The following is a 26,245-nucleotide window of genomic DNA, read 5'->3' as shown; positions in this document are numbered from 1 at the left end:
CTTGACAGAAAAGCGGATAAATCTCAGGAATGACTTTCCCAACTGTGCTGTCAGAATGTTCTCAAGTCTGGAGAAAGGAGATACTGCAAGGCTACAGTCCTGTACACACTTACCTAGCAGTAAGTTCCATTACATTTAGTGAGGTTTACTTCTAAATAAATATACCTAGGATTTTGCTGTAAGAGTCACACTTTGCTGACTCAGCTATGTCAATCCTAATTTAGTTTGTTCTCACGTTTGCGGTTTTCTACGAGTAAATTAGACTTGGGCACTTGTGATTTCAGTATTCCTGGCAATTTCACTTTAACCCACAGGTTTGGTCTCTATTGTGTATATGCAACGTTGGGCAGAAATGGCCTAAGTACCTTGACACTTCACAATGCTGAGGCTTCTGAACAGCTAGAGTAGGGGTGTGAAACATAAGGCCTGGGGGCTGGACACGGCCCGTGGAAGCTTTTAATCTGGCCCTCATGCTCTCAGTTGCTGAGCAATGTCAAGGAGTTACTGCTGAAAGGGCAGCCCACTTGAAAATTTGGCTCTGCCATATCTTGAAATATGATCAAGATTTGCATATTTTCTCTTCTGCCATTTGCAGCTATTGAGTTCCTAAGTGAGAAAAAGTGCTCAATTTTTGTTATGACTTGTTTAATGACATCACTTCCTGCCTAATGACATCACCTCTGGCCCTCAGCAGGCATCATGAACGCTATTCGGTTCGCTGTATGAAATGAGTTTGACACCCCTGAGCTAGAGCAAGTATTAATAGGCTCTCAGGAAAGGTGTCTATTTGAGGGACTTATTAAAATGGGTGGGGTATTTATTGGAAAAGTAAGAAAATTTTTCATCACATTAAATTAAAATCCAAAGGTCAGTGTGCTTAACTAAATGAGAGAAACTGTGCCATGGAAAACGGCAATACTGATGATATTAATTTATTATGCTAGTGACCGCAATAGGAATGACACACCCTATTTTGTAAGTCCCTTGCTTGGTCCCTTCATTTTTTTAAATCTCTCTTTAAAAAAAAAAAAAAAAAAAAGCCAGACTGTAGACTCATTAACAAAAACAAAATATCTTTTCACCCTTGCAAGTCAAGCTGTGCAGACACACATACCTCATTTTTGAATTCCTGTTTTTAACATGTCATAAGTGCAATTGTGTGTGCAGGCATGTGCACATACACATGTATGCAAACAATTTCCTGTGAAAAATTTTACCTCCGACAGGAAACCAAATGTAAACATACATGTCAGATAATGAGAAAAGTTCTAGACAAAGTAATCCTTATATTTGCATACTCTTGTATGATTGATGAGTTTACCCATGCTCCTTCATTGGCTGTTTTTTGCCCCAATCCAACACTTCATTGACAGCCAACCTTTGGGCCCTACCACCGGCAGAATGACTGCTGCGGCAGTGTTAACAGCCTTATGGCAGTTGCAGAAGCTGCTCTGACAGCGCACAGGGGCACACACTGCTGGAGTGCCAGCAGGAAGGCTGCTGCTCTGCCCTATGTGCCAGGGCCCACCGATGAAGGTCAGCACAGGAGGAGGGACAGGGAGAGGGCAGAGGGGGGAGGGGAGGATGGACTGGAAAGGGGCGGTTTGGTGTAAGTGGCCAAACTAATGTGGTTAGAATAAATATGCTTGGACTCCAAAAACACACCAGAATTACAGTGTGATACCAGGCATGTCTACTTACTGAAGTACGTCTCAACAGGATTTAGTTCCAGATAAGTGTGTTTAGAATTGCAGCCTTAATAGTAAAGGATTTTCTTTTTCAACTAGCTCTGGAGCACAAATACATATCCCTCAAAACTGCTGGTGACAGAAAAGCACTAGTTTTAACATCTAAGCTACACATTATAGTGGAGAGCAGAAGAGCAACTGTAGGCCTGATTTTGGTGAATGGCTTTTCTGTTTTGTTTTGAGCTGAGTTATTGCAGAAGGAAGACTCTATTCATTTCTTTCCCAAGCTCTCAAGAATTTGATGACTTCTACCCATAATAGTTTTCACAAAATCAGTATAATTCAGTACATTTATTTCTTGCAATGTATATGGAAATTTTCATTATTATTTCAGCACATACACAAGTTTATATGACAATTATCAATACTGAAATCAAGATGGCCAAAGAGTTGAAAGATATAGCCAAGTACTTCCAAATGTAGGAAGCGAATATGTATTTATGTAAATTAGAAGATTTCTATACCACCTTACCCCAGGCTACAAGCTTTACAAAGTTGCATTCTCATCAAGGTTTTCAAGCAACAAAAAGAAGTCCTGGCAGTTATCTCTGCTATATCATTTCTCTATCCTGGCAGACTACTCCTTTTTAAATCTCTGCATGTCAGCAATAAAACTAGGTGTGTATAAACTAGGTATGTACCACTTACATGTAATAATTTACTTGAGATGCACAGTAAATTCTTTAGCTTGGTTGCCAGACTTTTACATTTCATGGCAGTAATACAGGGTGTCAAACATAATACAGGGTGTCAGACATAATGCCCACAGGCTGGATACGGCCTGAGGAAGCTCTTTATCAGGCTTGCATGATAGTTTGGCTCTTCCATGACCAACATCAGCTGGTCTCAACTGCTGAGCTGCAAAGTGATGAGTTGGCAGAAGCAGCACTGCTGAGAAGGCGGTGCTGGGAAAGCCCAATTATCATGAGAGCCACCCTTCTAGCAGTACTGAGGTGTCACTGCTGAAAAGGTGGCCTGTGTGATAACTGGGCTCTCCCACAAGCTGTCCCTTCTGCAGTGCCACTTCTACTGAGGTGCTAGGAGAGGGAGATGGAAGGAGACCTCAGGAGATGGTGAATGGTATGGAGGAAGAGGCAGACAAAGAAGAGCAAGAAAGGGAAATGCTGCTGATGCACTGGGGGAGCCCAATTATCTTGCAGATCAATCTTTCAGCAGCCTGCATCTGCTGAGGCACCTTGTAGCCCCTGAGCTACAAAATGACACTTTAGCAGGCATGGTGCTGCTAAAAGGGTGGTCTGAGTGATAATTAGGCTCTCCCATATCTTGAAAATATGATCAAGATTTGCTTATTTTCTCTTTTGTCCTTTGCAGCCAATGAGTTCCTAGGTGAGGGAACAAAGTGCTTATTTCTGGCCATCACCCACTTGATGATATCACTCCCTGCTTAATTATGTCACTTCAGGCGCTCAGCAAACTCCATGAATGCTATTTGACCTACTGTATGAAATGAGCTGAAATGCAATGAAAAGAAATGAGTTTCACTCCCGAATTGGCCTTTTCAGCCACACTAGATGCTGTTCCAGAACCACCATTCAGAGCGCGATACAATAGTCTTTCGAGACTGAAGGTTGCCAACAGGATGAAAAAAGACATAGTGGAAATGGAAAAGGTGCAAAAGAGAGCGACTAAGATGATTACTGGGCTGGGGCACCTTCCTTACGTGGAAAGGCTACGGCATTTGGGCCTCTTCAGCCTAGAAAAGAGACGCCTGAGGGGGGACATGATTGAGACATACAAAATTATGCAGGGGATGGACAGAGTGAATAGGGAGATGCTCTTTACACTCTCACATAACACCAGAACCAGGGGACATCCACTAAAATTGAGTGTTGGGAGAGTTAGAACAGACAAGAGAAAATATTTCTTTACACAGCGTGTGGTTCTTCAGTACCTCGGTTCTTCAGAACTGGAAGGAAACACAAATTCTGGCTTATTTCTGTGTTTTTAGAAAACAGCTGGCTTTCATGCCACTGATTTTGTGTAATAAGAGAGCACCATCTTATCCTTTGTTTTTAGGCAAAGACATTTCCTCTTGCAACACAGCTCTGCCCTCTTTTGTGATTTTTGTGAACCGAAATCAACAGAACCTGAAGCAGGATGAAGACTAGAGCCACCAAAATAGCAACAGGGAAGGTGCTTTGGCTCCACAGAATCAGTAATCAGTCCCAGAGTACCAATGTTTGCTTTTGCATAGGTATGTTCTTGAATACCACATGACTTGGGAGCAAGAAGGCAACTACACTTGGCTCTTGTTATCTGGAGGGCTTCTGTTCCAGGAACCCCCACAAATAAAAGAAATCCACAGATGTTGAAATCTGGGGATTTTGAGTCGTCGTCCCCCCACACCCTTCAAACCCAACTGACTTCCCTGGGCCTTAGAATGCCTTATAAAAGCAAGAAATGACACTTCCAGGAAGTAGCTTTTCCCACCTCTGAACGGCCATTCTGTAGCCCACAGAGGCCGCAGCAATTGCACATGACCTCTGTGGGCTTCAGAAAAGCCTCCTGACCCGAACGGAGCTCTGGTCGGGTTCTGAGACTCCAGGAGGGCCATTTGGCATCTACAGATGATGGAATCCGTGGGTGTTGAACCCACAGATAACGCAGGCCCTCTGCTTAAAGGGAACCAAAACTGTTTTGTATTTCAAATATAATTGTTTGTAAACCCAATATCAGGCATTTGAAGAGCTGATTCAAGGACTTCTAAGTTTAAGGTTATCCATTACAAAATTAAGATAGCTTGGATTAGGTGCAACATGCCTACCCAGTTTTCAGACATAAAAATTTGTCATAAGCATAATTACATATAGCAAAAAGTGGAAATAATTAGCAGTCTCCTCACTCATAGATTTCTCATGTAGCCCTTTAGTGCTGAACAGTTTCACCCAACTGCTATATAGACCTAACTTGTGGAGAATAGCAAGAGGCACTGAATTCAGTCTTGGCTACCAATGAGGAAATTCCATGTTATTTTGGTGGGTTTGGAACTACACCACAGATGCGACTCATGCACAGAGGTAAAATCGCATTTGAATGTTTCTCAGCATGTGTACAGACTCTTCAACATAAATCATGGCAACAAAATCGTGAAAAAGCAAGACAGGCCTATGTTTTGGAATTACGTGTTGGCAGACAAAAACACTGAGCAAAATGATATTCCCTGTTTATCGCTGCTTCGGTTACAAAGCCTGTTACATCGGTAATGCTCTGTGAGCTGCTGGGGCTCCATTTGCTGGTTTTACACTTCACTAAATGCAATGTACAAGATGTTTATCTGCACAGCTTGTTTCATGTCTATCTTACACTCTAAATCTTGTCAGAGAGATTCCCCCGTGCCCTGACTTGGGTGATGTAAGACAAGGGAGCAACATGTGCATAGTTTGGAGGAAAGCATTGCATTCCTTGGTGTGGGAGAAATGCTGGCATCTATCTGCTCCAGATCTTACATGGCATCTCAGTTGCCAGTCAAACAAAATCCACTTGAACCTCTGGGAACGTTCACCGGACAAGGGCCAAGTATTTAGAGATTCATCTAGAGAACAGAATAATTCAACCGAACCCTGTTTATTGATGCAGTCTGACCCAGTTCCTACAAGGATTTGTGTGCCCTTGATGTTAATGAATCTAATGAAACACAAATTCTGTTGAAGCCCACTTCCTTTTATTTACTAACAGGGAGACACTACTATGGCTACCTATTATGCTTCACAGGTGCTGTTTCCCAACTCCAGTCAGATTCTTTTCCATTCAGGTGGCCAGGAGAATTCCGCCAATGAGTACAGGGAATGACATTATGGATGAAAGTCTGAGTGACCGAATGCCCTAAACCACGGACAGCTCATTTGGAAAGAAGTGACATTTTTTCGCTCTTCATGGTTGATTGTTTATATCTGTGTGCACTGTCAATCCAGGCAATGTGTAAGAGCAAAATTATTTAAGAACTCTGCTTAAATTTTATACAGAACTACCCATTTCAGTACAACATTAGCACACTATATTTCCCTATTCACGTTTGAAAGCTATATCCAACCTATTTTCGTAATGCAGCAGTTAAAATGGAATTGTCACTGGGCACAGGACCTAGAAACACACAAAAATAATACTAGCCTAGTATCCTGTATCCCAAGAAACTACAGAGGTAGCAAAATATGTAATATAATAATTCCTATAATTTGTGTTCTGTGTTTGCCAGCTTTATCAAATATATAGTTTATTGTATAATTTTGCTTTAAATGGACGTTTATTGTATTTTATTTATGTTTCAGGATAAAGGTGCAGAAGGGAGTTATCAAATGATTAGTTGGCTGTGGCACCTTCTTTACGAGAAAAGGTGACAACTTTTCAGGCTCTTCAATCTAGAAAGCAAAAAGCAACAATAACAAAGCAAACAAAAAAGCTTATTGCTGAATGACTGTCCCCATTTAAAATGATTTATCATTTCATTCTACAGTGTGCACCTTTCTGCTTCAGATAAATCAGCACAAACTCATCAAGAATTTTTGTCACATGTTTCTGAGATATGACCAGGACCATTAAGTGGTATCCACCTCAGTTCCTGTAAGTTTCTATTTTGTATTAACACCACAACTACTAAGGGTGTGTCCATGCATGAAACAGGTTTGTAAGTGTGTTTTAAGTCCATGCTCTTGGTTTTAATTAACAACTGACCTGGCATCCTGCCATGCTTACCAGTTCACTTAAGTTAAGGACTACGGTCATTCTTATAGTATATCTTCCCCCAGTACACTGCTCAGTACACCAAGTGTCTGGGATGATCCCAGTTCCTGTGTTGGCATGTTCTTAGGTCCTGGATATTGTCTGGCTGTTTCTTATATCAATACAAATAGTAACTTTATTTCCTGACACCTGTAGTAAATGTTATACTGTTTCTATCTGGCACAGGACAAAGCTATGGGCAAGCACATATAATGTAAGCAGAACACCATGTATACTGCATTTGGCCTGATATACAAGGACATCTGCAAGAGGGATCTGAAGGCCTTAGGGATGGACCTCAACAAGTGGGAAACCCTGGCCTCTGAGCGGCCCGCTTGGAGGCAGGCTGTGCAGCATGGCCTTTCCCAGTTTGAAGAGACACTTTGCCAACAGTCTGAGGCTAAGAGGCAAAGAAGGAAGGCCCATAGCCAGGGAGACAGACCAGGGACAGACTGCACTTGCTCCCGGTGTGGAAGGGATTGTCACTCCCGGATTGGCCTTTTCAGCCACACTAGACACTGTGCCAGAACCACCTTTCAGAGCGCGATACCATAGTCTTTCGAGACTGAAGGTTGCCAATACAATACAAGGATCTGCTGGTAAACTATTTTACTGAATATAATAAGGTCAAAGAAGAATATTCTTTTATCTCCACTGCTTATCTGCAACCCAGGTACTTTACACCATCCTTATCATTCTCAAATTATTAGTATATACTCATCTTCAACAACTAGTAAAAATAGCCACCAGGAAAGCTTGCAGTGAATCCTATGAACCTTAGCCATGGGAAATTATTTTTCAGTATTATTTTTAAAGTATCTCTTAATTGCATTTAGTCCTAATCTATTATTCCCATAAATGTTTTAATAATACTTGCAAAACCATGCTGTGCAGTGTGTGACAGCAGCAAATCCCTCTGGTATAATTAAAATTGCAAATGTACTTGGCAAATGACAAAATGAATTTCTGGTTTTATGTAAACTGTACCTTTACAGATTAGGAAAAAATATTTTTGGCCAGGAAAAGAAGATAGAAGAGGAAGACTTGTAAAATCCATTGTTCAGAGAAAAATAATCTAAACTTCAATTGTATCTACTGCCCTGAGAGTAGGTTTGTCCTCTGATCCTTCTAAGTTTCTTGTACACCTAGCGATCACATCTGATAGCAAACATCAAACTGGAAGGGTGGCTTTTGAAAAATCCAAAGCTGCCTGATAGAGCTCTTTTAAGTCAGGTTCAAAGTCTGTTTTAGAGATGAGATAGAGCACTACACCTGTGTGTTTATGGCATTCTGATGTGTAAAAGCTCAGCCTGCTCTCTCCCACCATACAATTCTGGCAGTTGTCAGCATTTTTTTTCTAGGATTACAAAGAAAGCATACTCTTACTCTGCTCTGGAGAAGATTAACTCAAGTTTGATTGGGTTAATTAAACTGACAGGTAGAATGGCTTTTACATTTTTCTGTATTACATGATGAAATGAGGATCCTGTATTTTTCCCCCCAGCCCTACTCTCTCTCCTTTGAGTTTGAAATTTACTCTGGTCTGATACAGAACATAGATTCCCAAGGGACATATGTATCAATAACACATTTCCCAAGAGGCCTGTGTGTGGAAAACAAACACTAGCCTCACCCCAGATGCAACTGATGGCTAAATAATTCATAGCAAACTTAGATGCACTAGAGAAGGGCAAGGGGGAGGAGAACAGGAGTTCCACTGAATGCTCCTCCTAGCAAAAACATGCCATAAAAGCTTAAACAAGGTGCTGAGGTACTGATAAGATGCGTAGGTACTTTTGAAGAGCATAGGATAGTTAGTCCCTATTTGCAAAAAGAGCAAAGAATCCTATGGCACAAAGTATTAGCGTACTAGAGCGGGACCCTTTGTAAGTAACAGCTTAACTATCCCAACAATCCAATGAAGTAGTCTCTGTCCAATTGATGCAGCCATGCCAACGAGGTGCACCCTGCATTCTTGGGGAGGGGGCAGTCACAGCCTACGTTTGTCTTGGGGCTGCATTGTGGCTGCATTGGCACTGGAAAATTGGTTAGAGCAGGGCTATCTTTCTTACACAAGATCATGCCACAGTACATTTGTACACTGTATAAAGACAACTTTATAAACAGTGATACAAGACGTACCGATAATATTCAACAGATTTAAAGATATACAGGTATGCCCCTGTATATGGAACCAGAACCCTGTATAGTTCAGTAAAACTGTGGATATGGGTGAACGAGGCCCCCACACTCCGGAGCCCAGCAGAGGCCACATCCATCCATCCGTAGCCTCTGCTGGGTTAAGACTGAATCCTAAGATTTAAAAAAGTTGCGTTTTTAACCTTAAGGCTCAGTCTGAGCACGGCAGAGGAGGTGGGCAGAGGTGGGTGCCCCCCCCCTGCACAAATGATATATTGATATTCACTTATCTATAAATAAGACTGACTGCCCAACCCTATCCCCCACCATTACTGATGATGCAGCTCCACCGATGGAGTATGCTCTCCATCCAATGGTGGTGGTGGGGGCAATCAGGAGGCCTGCCAGAGGTAAGTAAAAACATCTTCTACTTACCTCTGTTTAGACTTCCTAGTGGCATATAGCTGGTGTAAGTCTGAGGACAGGAAAGGGATAGGGTGGGTTCAAAAAAAGAGGACAGGATCCTGGCACATACTGGCACTGCCAAGATCCAACTGTCCCTGCTCTCTATTTCCAGCCCTAAAATTTCCCCTGCCCCTCCCCCCTCAGCACATCCCCACTGCCAACTTACAGCAGAGCCTCTAAGAGTCGCTGCCATACATGCTGTATCTCTTACCATTTGCAGCAGTAGCCACCCAGAAGTGTACAACAGCAGTCCGGTTTTTGCACCATACAGTTCTCAATCTTTATTATACAATATACAGCAGAAGAAATAACATCTAAAGGTACAGAATAGCCCAGTAGTCTCTCATTCACACGAATGAACTATTTTAACTATTCACACCTTGGTTCATTTTCCTTAGAATTCATCAAGTCTGAAACCATCTTTCACTGGAGCCAATTCCTTCCAGAAATGATTTATGTTATCTGATTGAATGACACGGTTTCCTTTTTGCTAATTCCTGTAAAACTTTTATAAGATGACCACCAACTTCATCACAAAGTAGTATCGGTGACCATATTAGAAAGTCTGACATTGTTGGTCCTGGCAGCGCTTCTATTTGTCTTGTAAGTAAATAAAAGTAACATATACTGTCTAGACCAGCAGCCGAGATAGATTAACTGCTGATAGTGGTTTTGTTTTACAACAATTATTCTGCACAAACTCATTAAATAAGAACTACTTAGGAGTGGTGCTTTGTGGATTGTGGCCTTCTTATGAAAATGAACCAAATCCCTTTGATCTAAGTTACAGCATGTCTCTGCTTCATACGTATCCAGACACACACTAAGGAAAAATCCAAAGAATATCAAATTAATGAGTGTTCATACTTTGAGGACTACATGTTCCCTTCCCCACCCCCAAATCTTCCTACCTAGTATCCAACAGCATAATCCTATGCATGTTCACACAGAAGTAAGTTCTAAACAATTCAATGGGACTTACTGCAGCTTTTGCATTGTAGGGTTTTTATGGTTTTCTATTCTTTCACATTTTAATTGCCTGCAGAACTATGCATGCAGGAATACTCAACTCAGTTGGTGGTCTCTCCACACTGTTAAAGCAGTTGAGCAAGGAATGTCATCACAAAATCCTTGTCTGATATTATATTCTGCTTTCCCCCATCCTAGCTCTGCATCATTGACAGAAGAAGTTACCTTATTCTGAGTCAGAACTTTGGTCCATTCAGCTCAGTATTGTCTACACTGACTCACTGGATCTCTCCAAGGTGTTTCTCCCCCCCCCCCCAACACTTCCTGGGGATGCCAGGGATCAAACCTGGGACTTCCAGTATTCTAAGAAGGTGCTCTACTATGGAACTACAGCTCAAATCTCAAAAGTGGGCAGAGGTAAAGAAACTCACATCAACACATGAGGCAAACCTGAAATTGATATTATGAGGGATGTGTAGCAGTGGGGAGACTTGAAAAGGAGATTGTTGTTTTGGGGCAGGTTGTTGTTGTTGTTTTTGGCAACAGCCCCACAACCTGTTTAATGTGTGAACACACCTTCATGGAAGCTGAGATCCAAAAGCTCCAATTTGACACCCAAATTCAGATACAGGCATATTCCGGGAGTAAAAACAGTAACACAAATGCAATGTGTTAAGTGATCCTAAGGAGCAACGAATAAAGAAACTAAATGTTCAATCCTATCCTCAAGACATACTAGTGTTATCTCCATATATGCTGGTGCGATGATAGCCCCCATCAATTCAGAAGCCCATCTGCTGAGGGACACATCACACATGCCAGCACAATGTCGGAAAAACACTTTTCTAACATAGCTCAGACATCACCTGGGCACCAGAGCAACTCTGCTGGCGGAGAGGCTAAAACAGGGAGCAGATCAGGGCATGACATGGGAGGAATGTAGGAGGGATGAGGAGGAGTTGATATACACCATATCCTAACCCCCCTTCAGGAAACAGATATGCCTCTGACTTCAGAAAAACTCTAAGCCAACAACAAAGCTGGTATAGGATGGAGTAAACCCGTAAGGAAGTGGAAAGAAAAAACATCAGGAGGGGCATCCCAGCAGTAGGAATGCCAGCCCTTCCTTCCCAGAGAACTGCACCTTCTGCCACCTCCTGCCCTGTCCCCATGACGAAGCACAGGATACAGACTTCATTTGGCAGTCAATCACTGCACACCAACCCCAATACTAAAGCCTCTGCCAGGGAGACTACATACCAGATTTTCAGGCGTGTGGCATAGGGCTATACCTCTCTGGTCTCTCATGGCGATGGGAATCATGGTGAAAGGACACAGTGCACAAAGGGAGCACTTCATCCAAACATCACATTCCTCACAACATGTGATACAAATTATTTTGTTAACTCTAGCCTTCTCAGAATTCTTTTTGCAGGTATTCTGCCCTAGGAGGTTTCCATACACGTACACCCAACTGGAACCTCTACCTCACCACCCCAACAAAGGGAGCAAGTACAGTGCACCCCACGCAGGTAAGCAAAGGGTGGGATTCCATGCAGCCACACACTGATGCTGCATCTCGAGTCTCTTCTCACTCCGCCCCAGTTTGACCCTTCAAGATTATCACGTGTCTCTGCTATCAACTGGCCTAACCATCCCTTCCTTTTGCAACTGCTAACAGCAATCTATCATCATCCTTTTGGTGAATGCCAAACGTCAGCACATCATCCAAATAGGGCTGTAACGCCTAGATCTAGTATATTTTTCAAATCAATACATGTGGTTGAATGCAACACTTATACACATGCTGTGGTAATGTCCTGTTATCGTAGGCTTTTGGGATGAAATAATATTATAAAGATTGTGCTACAGTAACCTTTAATTTTTACAGATACAGTGGTGCCTTGCAAGACGAAATTAATTCATTCCACGAGTCGTTTTGTATTGCGAAAATTTCGTCTTGCGAAGCACGGTTTCCCATAGGAATACATTGAAATTTAATTAATGCATTCCTATGGGCAAAAACAGTCAGAACAAAGTCAAATTTGGTTTACAAAGTGTTTATTAAGTGCTCTTTAAAGGCATACATACTGTACAGAGGATTCCAAAAATTTCAAGCACAAAACTTCAACTTTTTAAACATGACCTGGGTATTAACGGTTGTGCGATTTAAAACAAACCAAAAAAAATGCAAAAAAATTCATCTTGCGAAGCACGGCCATAGAAAAATTCGTCTTGCGAGTCACCAAAAAATCGCAAAAACGCTTTCGTCTTGCGAGTTTTTTGTTGCGCGAGGCATTCGTCTTGCGAGGCACCACTGTATATATGTAATTCTCAATTATTTACCCGTTATTTGGTGACTTACAACTGGAGAATTGAAATGGACACTCTGTGCCCTCACGGTAGCAAAAAGACTTATATTACCTCTCTGGAAGGAAGGATGCCCGCCTACATAAGCCCAATGGATGGACGATATTTTGCATTTATCAGTATTTGAACGAATGGCATATCGGCATCAATTGCGTATGGATATATTTGAGGATATGTGGAGGCGACTCCTTGACATAATAACATAAGCCACATGATGTGTTATGTTGATATGCAGATGCTTTGGTAGTGTATATGTAAATATATATTTTTCCCCTTTTTATTTTTTTTGAATGTAACTCATATGCATGTATCTACGTAATGCTCTTTTTTTGTTTTGTTTATGCAATAAAAAGTTTAAAAACTTTTTTAAAAAATCATGTTAGTTCCAGGTTTTTTCAAAAGCTGACCATATTTTCTTTCACATTTGCTAGGTATGTTGGTTAGTTCCAGAATATGAACATTACAAAATAAATGCAAGTTTTTCCTGATCTCTACTTGCCTTCCATTATAAAAAAGCCGCCTTGGGTGCCCTTTGGGGAGAAAGGCGGAATACAAATCCAATCAAAAAAATGTTAATTACATGCAACTAGGAGACAGAAATATATAGCCAAAGTGAAGTTTCCTGCTTTGTGTTGTATTTCAAGGAGATCATTAGTGCTAAATTTGCTTTCTATCAAAAAGACACACAAATGAAAAACTGGGAAGTTTTCTAAAAAATGTTTTTAAAAAGCATTCCTAGGAATATCTCATAGGATATATAGGTTGCATCAAGGCTTACCTTCACAAATTCTGTCCAATCGCTGCCTTTTGACTTTGTGTTTGTCTACAAGTGCCATTGTGTTACTGTAGTTTATATCTTTTGGAATCAAAGGCCAAAGCAATTCCCCAGGTACTTATGGAAAGTCACAGTAGTCCGAGTGCATAACGTCACTTTGAACCCTGAAAGAAGAAGAGAGTTGTACATCGTTGGCCCTTTATAAAACAGTCTATATACAGATGCTAATTGCAATATTAGAGTGAAACAGCTTCAGTGCTTTTGGTCCCTAAGAGTCCAAGAATTCAATCCTATGCACATCTACTCAGAAGTAAGTCCCTTTATAATCAATGGGGCTTATTCCAGGTAAGTGTGGATAGGATTGCAGGGGAGTTACAAATTGTATCTTCCATATCCAAGGGTTGGATGTCACGTAAGTGATCAGATTACGCCAACAGAAGTCCTAAAACAGTCTTTAAGTAATAATTAAGAATGGAAATTTTAGATATATTTATGGAGAACTGACCAATTTAAACAACTTACCCCAAACCTACAGGCTTCATATACTGTTTGGCAAATTTAAGATTTCTACTGAAGAGTTATATTCAATAGATATAAGCGCACAACAGTTTGGGAATCCTAGGCATGACAACTATGAAGATGATTTGTAATCCACGACAGACATAATTCACACCTTGTCTGTACATTCAGACTCCTTCTCTGTAGGTGTCAGATGCTATCTGGCTAACTTAACCATCATTTAGTGAAGACAATTCATCAGTGCCTATTTCTGTAGTAGAAGCCTTGTCGCGATCTCATGTGGAACACCAAGAGGAAAAAAGCAGTAGAAGCAATTGTTAAAAATGGTATTGAGACAAGAGGAACAAGATGGCCATTTATCTTCAGACGCTACATTTGACCAATCTACCCTTATATTTAAGTGTATATTTTCTGAACAATCGGTTATTAGCATGTATACTTCCTGGACATCAACAAAACCTCTGCAGCATTCTATGTAAATACTGAACACTCTGTTTACACATAAGATAACTGAGATGCTCATTCTTTGAAATTCTTCACCTTGGCAAAAAACCAGACCTGACCACAGTGCTATCATATGCAAACATAACACACTCTTGGCCTTTGGTGTTCTTTTTTTGTTTTACTTTGCTTTCTGAGTTGTGAAAAACATCATGCCATGGTTAGATGAACTTGGAAAAAGTTTTTTTTTAAAAAAAGAGGGAAAAATACCCTGCATCATCGGATTTCAAGGTATATACCAAACACATTACCATTTCACTAAGTAAAATTATTCTACCTGAGACTCAGTGAGAACACATCACTTTATGGATGACAAGTAGGTTACAAGGGAAATGTGAACTACAATATAATGTAGTGTCCTTGACATGCTTGAAACAGTATAGGTGGCCCTCTGTACCCATGGGTTCTGTACCTGCAGCTTTGAATATCTGCAGGTTCCAAACCTGTGGGATGGATCACCTGTAGTTCTCCAAACCCAACCAGAGCTGTGCTCTGGTCAGGTGCAGAGGCCCTTCTGAGGGCCAGAGAGACTGCGACCCTCAAAAGTCCTTCTAAGGCTTTCAGAGTTCCAAGAACCACAATTCTGGAGTTTCAGCCCTCAGAAAAGCCTCTGGACCTGACTAGAGTTGTGCTCCAGTCAGATTCAGAGGCTTTGGGGTGCCCAAATCCACAAATTCCAACATCTGCTGATTTTGGTATCCATGCGAATTCTGGGAACAGCACCTCCATGGATAACAAGGGTCGCCCTGTAATTGCTCACTTAACTGGGTGTCCAGATAGATACTAACATTGAGGTTCTGTTGATTAATGCCTAATAAATATTTTGGGGGGCAGTGATTTTTTCCTATCAGTCTACCTAATGTCAACATCAGTGAAAGTAGGGTAAGGATATGTATATAAAGTGATTAAGTACTGAACTCCTTTCCAGCAGGATTTCATAGATCACTTTAAAATAAAACTCTTGAACAATTTGAAATATATCCTGCTGGTTCCATCCTATGACACTGAAATTACTTTGCCCCTTGTACTGCAGTATCTTTTAACATCCACTGTTAAAAGCCTGGCAGCCCTCTTCTATGATCAACAGGAAGAGTTCCATTCACAAGTAGTGAAGTTGATTCTTTAGTAAAAGCTTTGAACTCTGCATAAAAGTACTCGGAGAAAAAAGATAGTTTCAGAATGCTTAAAACCAAATATAGCAAATATAGCAAAGATGACTATAATATTAAACACATGTAAAAAGAGGAGCCCTTACTCTAGTAGCATACCATATGAGTATACAATTAGCAGTGGTGCCCATGCTGCTGCACTGCTTGAATTTTGCCAGCCCTGTGCGTACACATGAATATCTCCATGGATGGCGGGGAGGGAGGGTGGTGGACAAAAAGATGACAGGCAAGAAGAAGTCAGGCAGGTGAGTAGAGCAAGCCATTCACAGCCCACTCCACCTTTCCTGCTCTGGTGCAAGCTGGTCAGTAGTGGGTGAGAACAGTGTGGCAGTGGCTCTGACATGCCCAGCAGCGGCATGCCATTTACAATGGAAAAACACAAGCTCTGCTGTTGTAAACAGTCCCTTAGGATTGGGTCTTTAAACTAGATTGGGGCAACTGTGTCTTTGCTTCCTCAGAACAATATTGCTTACCCACTTTTATACAGCAACCCAAGAAGCTCATACAAATGCCAGGTAGGGCAGGACCTCTGGACGGTGCTTCTTAACAACTCATGATCCGAGCTTTCTCTCCCCAACTTGGCACCCCAGAAGAAAGCACAGATTTGATCTTCCAGAAACTACTGGCTATTAATAGTTAACAAATGCAATAAGATACTACTGGAGGAGGGGGGGGGTAAGCCTGTAACAAATCTACTGCCTACCAGGATCACAATTTCACGGAGATTATTGTTATTATTATAGATGGTTATCAATTATGCATCACGTTGATAGTTAATTTATAAAAAGAACAGGGGCTCACTGGAGCTGCTGAATTTTGACTGATAGGAGATAGGCGATTTCCTGGTAGTTAATGGCCAATTTCCCAGCAATACGACTTCAGTGTAATCACAGAGATTTATAGTAATAATTAATTGATTTTTTCCCCTCAAAATGTGAAGATTCTAAGAGCATGTTCCCACTTCTATTAATAATTAATCCCACATTTCAGAAGTACCGAAACCCCTGTATTCTAGGCACTGAAACTTCCTTCGATCAAGAGCTTACTGTATTAGCAACTGGCCAGGGTGCACAGAGTAACGAACTTACATATATAAAACAAGGATTACAGTAGATAAAGGCAAGTGAAATACTGTCAACATTGCTCTGCTTAATTACAATACTCTTTCTTTTCCAGCAAAAAGAGGCAAAAGAATAAGAGCAGGCAGGAGTATGTTTGGACTTGTTTGGGAGGAAGCTGGCCTAAATCACATATGCAGAAACTAAAAGCCAGGTGGGAGAGCTGGGATAAGGCCATAGGATGTTATGTCCACATAGAAACATACAGTGTACAGAATATCTTTGGCTTGTAGGAAGCAGCAAAGCTAGTTGTGCCATGATTCACATTTCTGGAAAATGTAAAGTATGGAGAAGGGAATCAAAGTCCACAGCAAGGTCTATCACACTGTTTCCTTCTTTAGTTCTTAAAGGTTTCTGCAGCAGCTATAAAGCATCTGGATTCTAATCCTCCCCTCCATGCAAACCAGACCCAGCGATTTACGTCTACATGACAGTGACGCACATCTTGAGCTGTATGTACACTGTACGTACAGTGAGCTTATGTCTAGAAGCTCACTGTGAACTGCTTAGTGTGAGGTTGAAGGAGAGACTGAATGGAAGTGGAAAAAGTGTCTGCATGCATGGAAAACTGCAGAGCAATGGAGCCTGCTCCATCTCTTCAGCAGGGACATTTTACCACCTAGGTGCCCTACGGGGGATGGACAGACAGACGGACTACTGCTATTTGTCCCAGATGAACAGGCAAGTTGCAAATTCTGTGGTTAGTAGGTTCCCTTTTTGACGTAACATTTTTATACAGTCAAACATACCAAAACCTTAAGTGTCTTTCATTAACAAACACCACCCTTAAATGCGCAATTTAACACAAATGCTTGAGAATTTTAATCCAGAATGGCTTTATTATTTCCATGGATGAAAATCTCTGCATGTAAAGTGTTTGGTTTTAAACCAAATGCACACAGCGACAGCAGGAACTCTTAGATCATCAGTAGCACAAGAATTACAAAGAAAAAGAAACCTTACTACCTTACCACAGTAATTAGCAAATGTAACAAATCTTGAACGTGTGTGAATTGGAAAACGCTGCACTAAAAAAAGAAATCCAGAACCTTAAGAAGTTGGAATTTATTAGGGGTGGAGGTAACGGAGCTTTCAAACATGCCACTTCAAAAGTGTACGACTTTGAACAAGGAAAACAAAAATTTGTATGCAGTGCATGTTCACACACTTCACATAAAGTTAAAGATCAGTTGCAAAAATGAACCCAAGTAATGAGTCCCTTGCTGCAGATCTGGGTGCTACTGATAGATGTCTTGGTTTGATAAACACCAGACCAAAAAAATCATAGAGCAGTGATACTAACTCTGTGCAGGATTGATGATATCACTTTGAATATCACTAGGGTGGAAGCTTTTGGTACCTGGTTAGCTACTAGCCTTTGAACCAAAAAGGCTCTTCATCTCACATGAAGTTTGTAACAGGTAGTAATAGACACAATGCATCTAGCTGAGAGTGAGCTGGGGAAATTGCAGGCTTCAAGTAGCTCCTTCCTTCTCTGGAGCAAATTCTTGCTCTTAACAGTGGTGGACCTCCCCAGCTCTGCACCCCAGGGTAAAGGTCTGTGATGGCTCTCCCCCATGGGATGTTGCCCCCCCGTGGGTGAATCTGCCCCCCCCCCCACAGCTGAAGCTCACGGAGCCTCATGCAACCGTAGAGTGCATTGGAAAGCTTCCTGAGGCTTCCCCATGGCTTTAAACTGTGCTTCCCACCCCGTCAGGAGCCTCAGAAAGGCTTCCGCAAGGTCCTAAAGGCTCATACCCGGGGCATTTGCCTTATCAAGTATAATGGGAGGTCCACTACTGGTCCTTAACCATAACTAAGAATGTTTGCATGACCTTAATGATCATTCATATCAGTAGCTTAACAATACGTTTCATTATATTACCAGTAACAAATGATAATAGAAATGAGGGAGAAAAATTATAACTAAAATTAGAACAAAAACATTATAAACTTTGGTTATGATTCATCTTAACTTTCATTAATGCTAACCAGGGCTCCTATTTTAACCAGGATTTGCAACACATTTCGCAACCCTAGTTGTCAAAGGATGCAGTGAGCACCAACCACAGTAAAGGTTGGTGTAGTCTTAGGGCCCAATCCTATCCAACTTTTATACTTTTGGACCTTTTCCAAAACAAAGTTGCCCAAGACCCTGCGCATCTCATCCTATTGTCTAAACCTCACCCTATACATCTGAAATGAAGTTCAAAGTCAGAGCAGACTGTCCCCTGCTCCCTTCTCCAGCTCCAAGATTGAATCTGGAGAGGGAAACTGGGGCTTGCTTTGGTGAGTGCTCCCAAGGCATTCCAAGCACCTTGAGACCAAAGTTGGTAAGCTCCCACCTTCTCTCCAGCTCAGAATTGGTGAGAGCAGCAGAAGCTCATTGTTTTGGCCCTCTGCTTCTGAAAAGCTTGGAGCAAATCAGAAACAGTGCTATCACAAAGCCCAAGCTCCCTCCCACCTTTGGGGTTGGAGAAGAGGAAGGGGCAGAAATCACCCCCAATTGTGCTGAGTGTCTCTGAAGTATTGCACAATGAAAGATACACTACATTCCCCACTCTCTAGCTCAGGTTTGGGAGGATTTCTGGGACCACTCATACTCATGAGAGGCTGCCAGAATACTTGCCATAGAGAGAATATGGCAAGCAGAATTGTGCACCACTGAAAAAAAATTATTTTATAATTTTTCTTGTTTTCATTCCCGTGTCTAATATTTTGGTGGCTCTATTTCATGAGAGCACCCCCTTTTTCATTCCTTCATTCCCTTTTTCACCCATGACACACACAAACACCACCACCACACTGATACAACAATCCATGTGCATACACTCAGAGAAGTTCCAATGCACAAATGGAAATGGATGCATATACAGGAGCTGCCCATTTTTCTGCATTTATCAAAGGGCAAGAGCTGTTAAGGGTATATGAAAGCAGTCAAGACCAATAGCTCCATATTTACTCATAGGCTGATGTATAAAAGCACATTATGACACTGATGTTCCAAAGCAAGTTGTGTGGAAACATCTTCTTTACAGAGGAGAATGTTTGCACTACACACACTTGAAATGTGGTTTTTCAAGGGACATATAGAAAGATACACTGCATGCAGCGCACCCCCACCCACCCCCACAAATACTTTATGGTTCCAAATCTTTTCTCAACCAGTCAATGTTGGCTAAACCCAGCTCTGCAGTACAAACTGCAAACGCAATGCCTATTAAACCATTGACTACATCACTGCATGTTAAAAAAACTCTGTAAAAAATGTACCTATTATTCATCATAATACGCACCACAGGCATACTTCACAGATTAATGTAATTTCCATGATTGGGGCCATTCTATTTATGTTTGACAGGTGTCCACGATGATACCATGCGGTAATGAGAGTCTATTTTAAAAGCCTACTAAAAATGGAACAAGGCACCCAAGCAGGATTTTGGAGGCATGGACATGCAAGGGAAACACACACACAAATGAAAAAGCAGATTCTCTTTTAAAAGATTGCTATTAGTTGAGCAGGTTATACACAACTACCATTTGCTCTAAGCAATTTCTACATTAAAACCCAATCTGAAAATAAAGCACAACGCTAAAATACCAGTAAATAAGCAAAACGTAACTAGAAGAACAGAGCGCAATTAACACATACATAAATGCACAGTTTCAGCATATAATGAAACCTGAGTGGGAAGAGAGAGATACACACACAGGGGGGAAAAAAAAGAAACCCTGTAATTCTTGGGTCTTCAGCAAGATTAGGAAACAACTGAAATGATTTACATATAGTAATTGCATGTCCTTGCTAGTCTCCAGCGGCGTCTTTCAAAATGTAAATTTCCCTGAAAGTGCTCGGACACTACCTTAGACTTGTATTTATTTATTTATTTGAAAGAAATTATTTAACCATGACAGTGTAAACAGTGGTAAAAGGACTCACTGCAAAAATATTTCAATTCGTTCTTAATACTGCATTTTAATGCAAACAACAGTCCATGACAAAAAATGAAAAACAAGGACTGTAGTCAGATCCAGTCACAAAAAGGAGCCTGATCCATCAACAGTAAAATGCATGTTCCTCAGTAATGTGTTTTGCTTGCAAATACTCTTTGAAAGGACAGAATTCAGTTGCTGCCTGAACTACTCGTATAAAAGCTGTCAGCCCAAAATGTACACAAAATTTAAAAAAAATACTAAAATTGGTGAATTTCATGGCAGCCTGACTATTAAGGATGGTTTCAGATCAGAAGGCTAAGCATACAACAACAACAACAACAAAATAAACAGTTCATCTTTGGTTGTATTCAACAAATGCCAGGCATTTGTTTTTTTTTAGCTCAGTCGTGATAATGATCTCATTTCATATCTTGTTATCCTTCCCAGCATGGGTTTACCATGACAAGGACCTGCATGGGGTATACAGTTATTGCTATACAAATAGAGTTCCTGAAGAGAAAAACAAGAAACTAGAGACATTCACGTCTCATGTTCATGAAGAAGTATTCTATACACCTTACTGAATAATCCTCAGAAAAAATGATTCACAAGGCAGAACTAAGGTTCCCTTATCCAGAGCGTTCTGTTAAAGGGGTGCTGGTGCCTGGTTACATCTCACTGAATCCTGCCCTACCTCACCTGCACAATTTCTCCTTGGGTGCCATATGCGCATATTCTTAGCAAGCAAGCAACATGAAGGCAATGTTGCTAGAAGCAGGAGCAAAGGTAAAGTACGAGATCTTCAGAGAGGCATTGCTTGGTAACATGCTCCAGAATGGCTAAAGTGGCAAAACTTCATTTCTTTCTATGCCAATGCTTCCAAACTGTGGGTTGGGACCCACCAGTGGGTCATGAGTCAATTTTTGGTGAGTCGTGAAAAGTGAACTCAGTGTCACCTTGTGTCTTCCCTGGAAGTCCTAACTTCACATCTTGCTCCCCATTTCAGCTTTCTGATATTTCCTGGAATGACTATAAAGGTTTGGGGGAACAGAACTCCATTTCTAGGAGGAGTCTAACAAATGCCCCCCCCCCCCACACACACACACATACTATGTAAGGTCTATAGCAGCCTCGGGAGCACAGGACCCCAAATATTATTAATTAAATAATAAATAATAAAAATATTGCTTTCTAGATCTTTTTTATTAGGTGGGTTGTGATAGATTAACATTTTTAAAGTTGGTCCCAGTGCTAAAGAGTTTGGGAAGCACTGTTCTATGCTGTTCTCATGAAAACAAAACTATGTAAGATTATTCTAGTTATGGAAGATCCTACATCAGTAAAGACCACAGAGTTTAACCAAGTGATCTTCAAGTTCCTTCAACTCTATAATGCCTGCCCTCCAAGCTTTTGTAGGCTAGCTTGAAATGAATAGATGTTCAAATTTCCTGCTTCTGAGTTGGACTGAACCAAAGAATGGGTGTGACTTTAACCCTCAGAGATCCAAGAAGGTGACAGTCAATGTTACTGTTCTCTGGGAAAATCAGACAGTCATAGGACCTCAAAATACATTTGAGGGGTAAAGGCTATATGTGACAGGCCAACTCCTAGGTCAGTCTCAGTATACACACAGTCATTTGGGGGGGGGGGAGAGGCAGGGTTTCCTCAGGAGAAGGGTACTGAGTAACAACATGCTACAGAGTGTATTCACTACACAGGGTTAGGAAAAACCACACCCTTTGTTCCTGTGAAGCTGGTTACACACAAACACCACTTGCATGTTCTTCCCAACAATTAGTGAAAATTGATGGTCAAACATTCAAGCTGGGTGGTCAGACTGAGACAGTTATGTGATGGGAAATGTTTGGCTCAGAAGGGAGAACTGAGACTTTTTTGTAGACATAACAAAGTTACCTCTCCAAACTGGAACTGTTTAAAATCAGGTCGTGTACCTTGATTTAAGTGCCTTGATGAACTTCCTGTTTTGGTTGCCTGCCCAGTCTGCGAAAACGGGGAATTCTGGGCAGGCCAAAATACATGTCAGTGAATTTGTGAGGCAAAAATTCTACAGATTTGGGTTAAAGTGGTTTTTTATTGAGATGTTTGTAAATAAAGACAACATGTAAGGCACTTCAGGAGTCACTAATCAATAGCTGTAGATAGCAACGGACAAACTCCTATCAACTCAATTCAGAATCAGCTTGGTATTTATGAGTAAATCTTGGAGAGTGTTTTGAAAAAACAAAAACAAAACAAAACTTGTCTGCTACCCCTATGTTCTCTCCCAGCTTATAAAATCAGCACAGGCATTTTGAATGGTCGCATTTGCATTATCTTATTGTTCTGCTGATACTGTACCCAACCTGTACCAACCTTATAGCCCCATCACAGAGAGCAACCTGAAATTCAATCTCGCATCTGCAAAGCTAGTATACCTGGTAAAAAAAGTAGGTTTTAGACCTGGCTGGGGGTCATAAACACAGAAGAATAAAATTGTAAAAAAAAACAAAATTGCTAAATTTTTGATCAAATAACTGATTGGGCAGGCAGTCCATTCCTACTTCCCCCTCCCCCACTGCTGATGCAGCCATGCCACCAGAAGGGCACTGCATCTCACAGGGGAGTTTCAAGTCCCAGAGGTCTCTTTTGGGTAAGTGAACATGCCCAGCGGTAAGCCTCCTGAATGAGTGGCCTGAGTGAGTCTACTCAGACCTGTGCTACTTTGCTGGTGCAAGTCCAAACGGACCCCAGTCAATCCCACTAATAGCACCCCCTTCCCAAACTCAATCTGCTGCCACCCCATTCTTCTCCCTTCCCCATTCTACTCAACCCCCAGCTGACTTACCGGTGTATGAGCTTTTTTTCCAGTTTCTGGTGTGCTGCCCAGCCGCTGGCTGCTTTTGGCGGCAGCCAGGCAGAACTGTATAGCATGTTGATTTTTACTACAGCCATAAAGCATGCTGCGTCACCAAAACATAAGTTCAGGTGCCTCAGGGGCCGTTAAGATTGGGCTCAAAATAAATGACTGGGCCAAAAAGAAAAGATACTCAACCAAATAAAGCATGGTCAGGTGGTCTGATATGGTGGTCTGCTCATGATTCACAGCAACCAGTGAGAGTTTTAACCAGGCTAATGTTAAAGAAGTTCTGCACATCTGACCACAAAAAAGCAGCTTCAGGTGCGTAGCCTGCCTGAACGCTCACCATGCACGTTCAGAATCTTGTTAAACACTTGAAGTCAGGAAAGAGATTTTCAGGGAATCTGAAGCTCAGTTCAAAATACAGTAGAGAAGTTGCACAAATTTAAATACTGAATCAATTGAATGTTTATAGGGAAAGGATATAGTTAGGAGTATTTGAAAATGGTTTTTTTTTTCCCCTGCGGATTTCACAATTTGAAAGGGAGAATGCCGTGTTATATGTTTTTATTCCATGTTCTCATTTTTATTAATTTTAAACACTTTACAAGTGTACTAGGTAGATGATATAGGCCAGGGGTGTCAAACTCATTTCATACGGAGGGCCACATGGCATTCATGATGCATGCTGAGGGCCGGACGTGATGTCATTAGGCAAGAAGTGGTGTCATTAAACAGGTCATAACCAAAAATGAGTTCTCTCACTTAGGAACTCATTAGCTGCAAATAACAAAAGAGAAACTATACGAATCTTGATCATATTTCAAGATATGGGAGAGCCCAATTTTCATGTGGGTTGCCCTTTCAGCAGTCGCACCTCAGCACTACTCAGTAGCTGAAAGCCTGAGGGCCATATAAAATGCTTCCGCGGGCTGCATCCGGCCCCTGGGCCCTATGTTTGACACCCCTGATATAGATGATATAGTGTCAACAGATGCAGCCACAGTATTATTTCTAACTGGAAAAGTAATCTATTTTAATTTCTTAAAATTAAGATTAAGAAAATACAGTACTTTGTGTTTTTAATTGGCTATTTTAAACAACAGAGTATTTTGTATTTTTTTAACACACACACACCTCTATAGTTATAGCTTGACAGTGGTACTCGCTTATATGCAGTTGTTATAGGCTCAATCCCTGGCATCTCCAGGTAAGGCTGAAGACTCCTGTCTGAAAAGACTCCAGACTGAAACCCTGGAGAGCCACTGCTGGTCAGACCATCCTGTGCTGAATGGGCTAATTGTAAGACTCAGTACAAAGCAACTTCACATGATCATATAATGGTGAAGGCTGGTGACATCACTGGTTGTAGGTGATAAGGCCAAGTTACTGCAGGCTGGAGAAAGACTTACACAAGGATTCTGAGCTACGGAACAAAGCATATACTACCAACTATCTTGAAACTCAGTGTGGCTCGACATATGGCCCACAAGGCTATATTTAGCCATGTGCCAGCACTCATCATGGCTGACTGGAGTTGCCTCCAGGGGAAAACCTCTCTGCTCTCTCTCTCACACACTGCCAGGCAGTCAGAGATGCAAAGTGGCAGGAGGAAGTTTCTCATCAGAGGACTTTCCCATCACACTTAAGCAACACCATTTAATCCTTGGTCATGTTGTACAGCTTAGGCACAGGCAGGCTAGACACACACAAGACCTAGGTCCTGGTTATTTAAAAAAAAACAAAGAAAAAAGAAAGCGTAGCCACACCAATCATTTAATGGTTCCCGGCTGTAACTAGACTGCAGAGAACTTCACTTTCAAGCCCTGTCAATCACAGGCACTGTTTTCACTTTTCACATTAGAGGGTCACAAAATAACAAAGAGATCGACAGAAGCTGCAGCTGAAATGAGTGGGGAAGCTATGTTGTTATAATCAAAGGTAAAAGCTACAGGGGGAGAAGCATGTAGCAAGTCTGTTCCTGTGCTCTGGTGGAGGAACCAGACACTTGAGAGGTTAAACATCAGTAGTGTCTTTCAGTAATAACCATGCTTTTTCAGGCGATTGAAAATGAAAAATTGTTCTCTTAGCTGAACTCCACACAAGGAGGGCAGCAGAACCTTGGAAGGAGTCTTTCACATAAGATCACAGCAATTTTAAGCAAATTGTCAAATATACAAGCCAATCATAGATACTGTAAAACTGTACTTAAGTTGGAACATCTGTTTTTCAATTAAAAGTGCAGGACCGCAATGCAGCTTAAAGCATCTTGTAACCGGATGGTGTCTGCTTTAAAACATCCAAAGGATTGTGATCCTTTATACTTTCCATAGCCTCTTGGACTAAGATCAGAATGTATTTTATTTATAAGAGCCAGGATGAAAGCCAAGGTTATTCATCATTCTGGAAAAGAAAAGTAAGTGAGAATAGTAGCAGATCCTTATATTGCATTAAAAATTTTTTTTAAGGCATCTCCTCCATTTTACTCCCACCTCCCAGAATGGCTCCAAAAGCGAAGGAGAGAGGGGCTGCTTACATAGCGCACTAAAACACCTGCAAAACTTAGCACTGTGCCCTTGCTGGGAACGCTACTCACACACACACATACACCGACCTGCCTATTGAGATTTCACGTCTTGTATCTGATTATGTGGGCTGCAGTCCACAAAAGTACAAGACAAAGTAATCTGTTAGCTTTTAAGGTGCCAAATATCTCTTTTTTGTTTTAGTTGCTACAGACTAACATGGCTTGCCGTCTGATTTTTAGCATCATTTGACTCCTGGAAAACACAAAATCTGACTAATGATGAAACATTAGCCAAACATCTGAAATGGATCAGACACAACACCAATATCAAGCACAACCCAAAAGAAAACAGTAACAAAATCAACAGACAAAAAAAAACAGAAACAAAGGAACCCATATGAAAAATAAGAAA

The 26,245-nt window shown here is 41.3% G+C and overlaps 1 protein-coding gene across 3 annotated transcripts in view; it reads right to left on the bottom strand.

Moving 5' to 3' along the window:
• The window catches only part of CTBP2 (C-terminal binding protein 2), a 248,667-nt gene that overhangs the window by 84,518 nt on the left and 137,904 nt on the right, over nucleotides 1-26,245 (bottom strand). For all 3 annotated transcript variants that reach the window (XM_066618906.1, XM_066618910.1, XM_066618909.1), the window contains exon 2: nucleotides 13,207-13,367. In XM_066618906.1, the coding sequence (XP_066475003.1) occupies nucleotides 13,207-13,264 (58 nt within the window). In that variant the 5' untranslated portion in view covers nucleotides 13,265-13,367. The remainder of the gene's footprint in view (nucleotides 1-13,206; nucleotides 13,368-26,245) is intronic.

The sequence above is a fragment of the Tiliqua scincoides genome, chromosome 3 (assembly GCF_035046505.1).
Source record: "Tiliqua scincoides isolate rTilSci1 chromosome 3, rTilSci1.hap2, whole genome shotgun sequence".
In the NCBI taxonomy this organism is placed as follows: domain Eukaryota; kingdom Metazoa; phylum Chordata; class Lepidosauria; order Squamata; family Scincidae; genus Tiliqua; species Tiliqua scincoides.
This window is presented reverse-complemented; position numbering and strand designations above follow the sequence as displayed.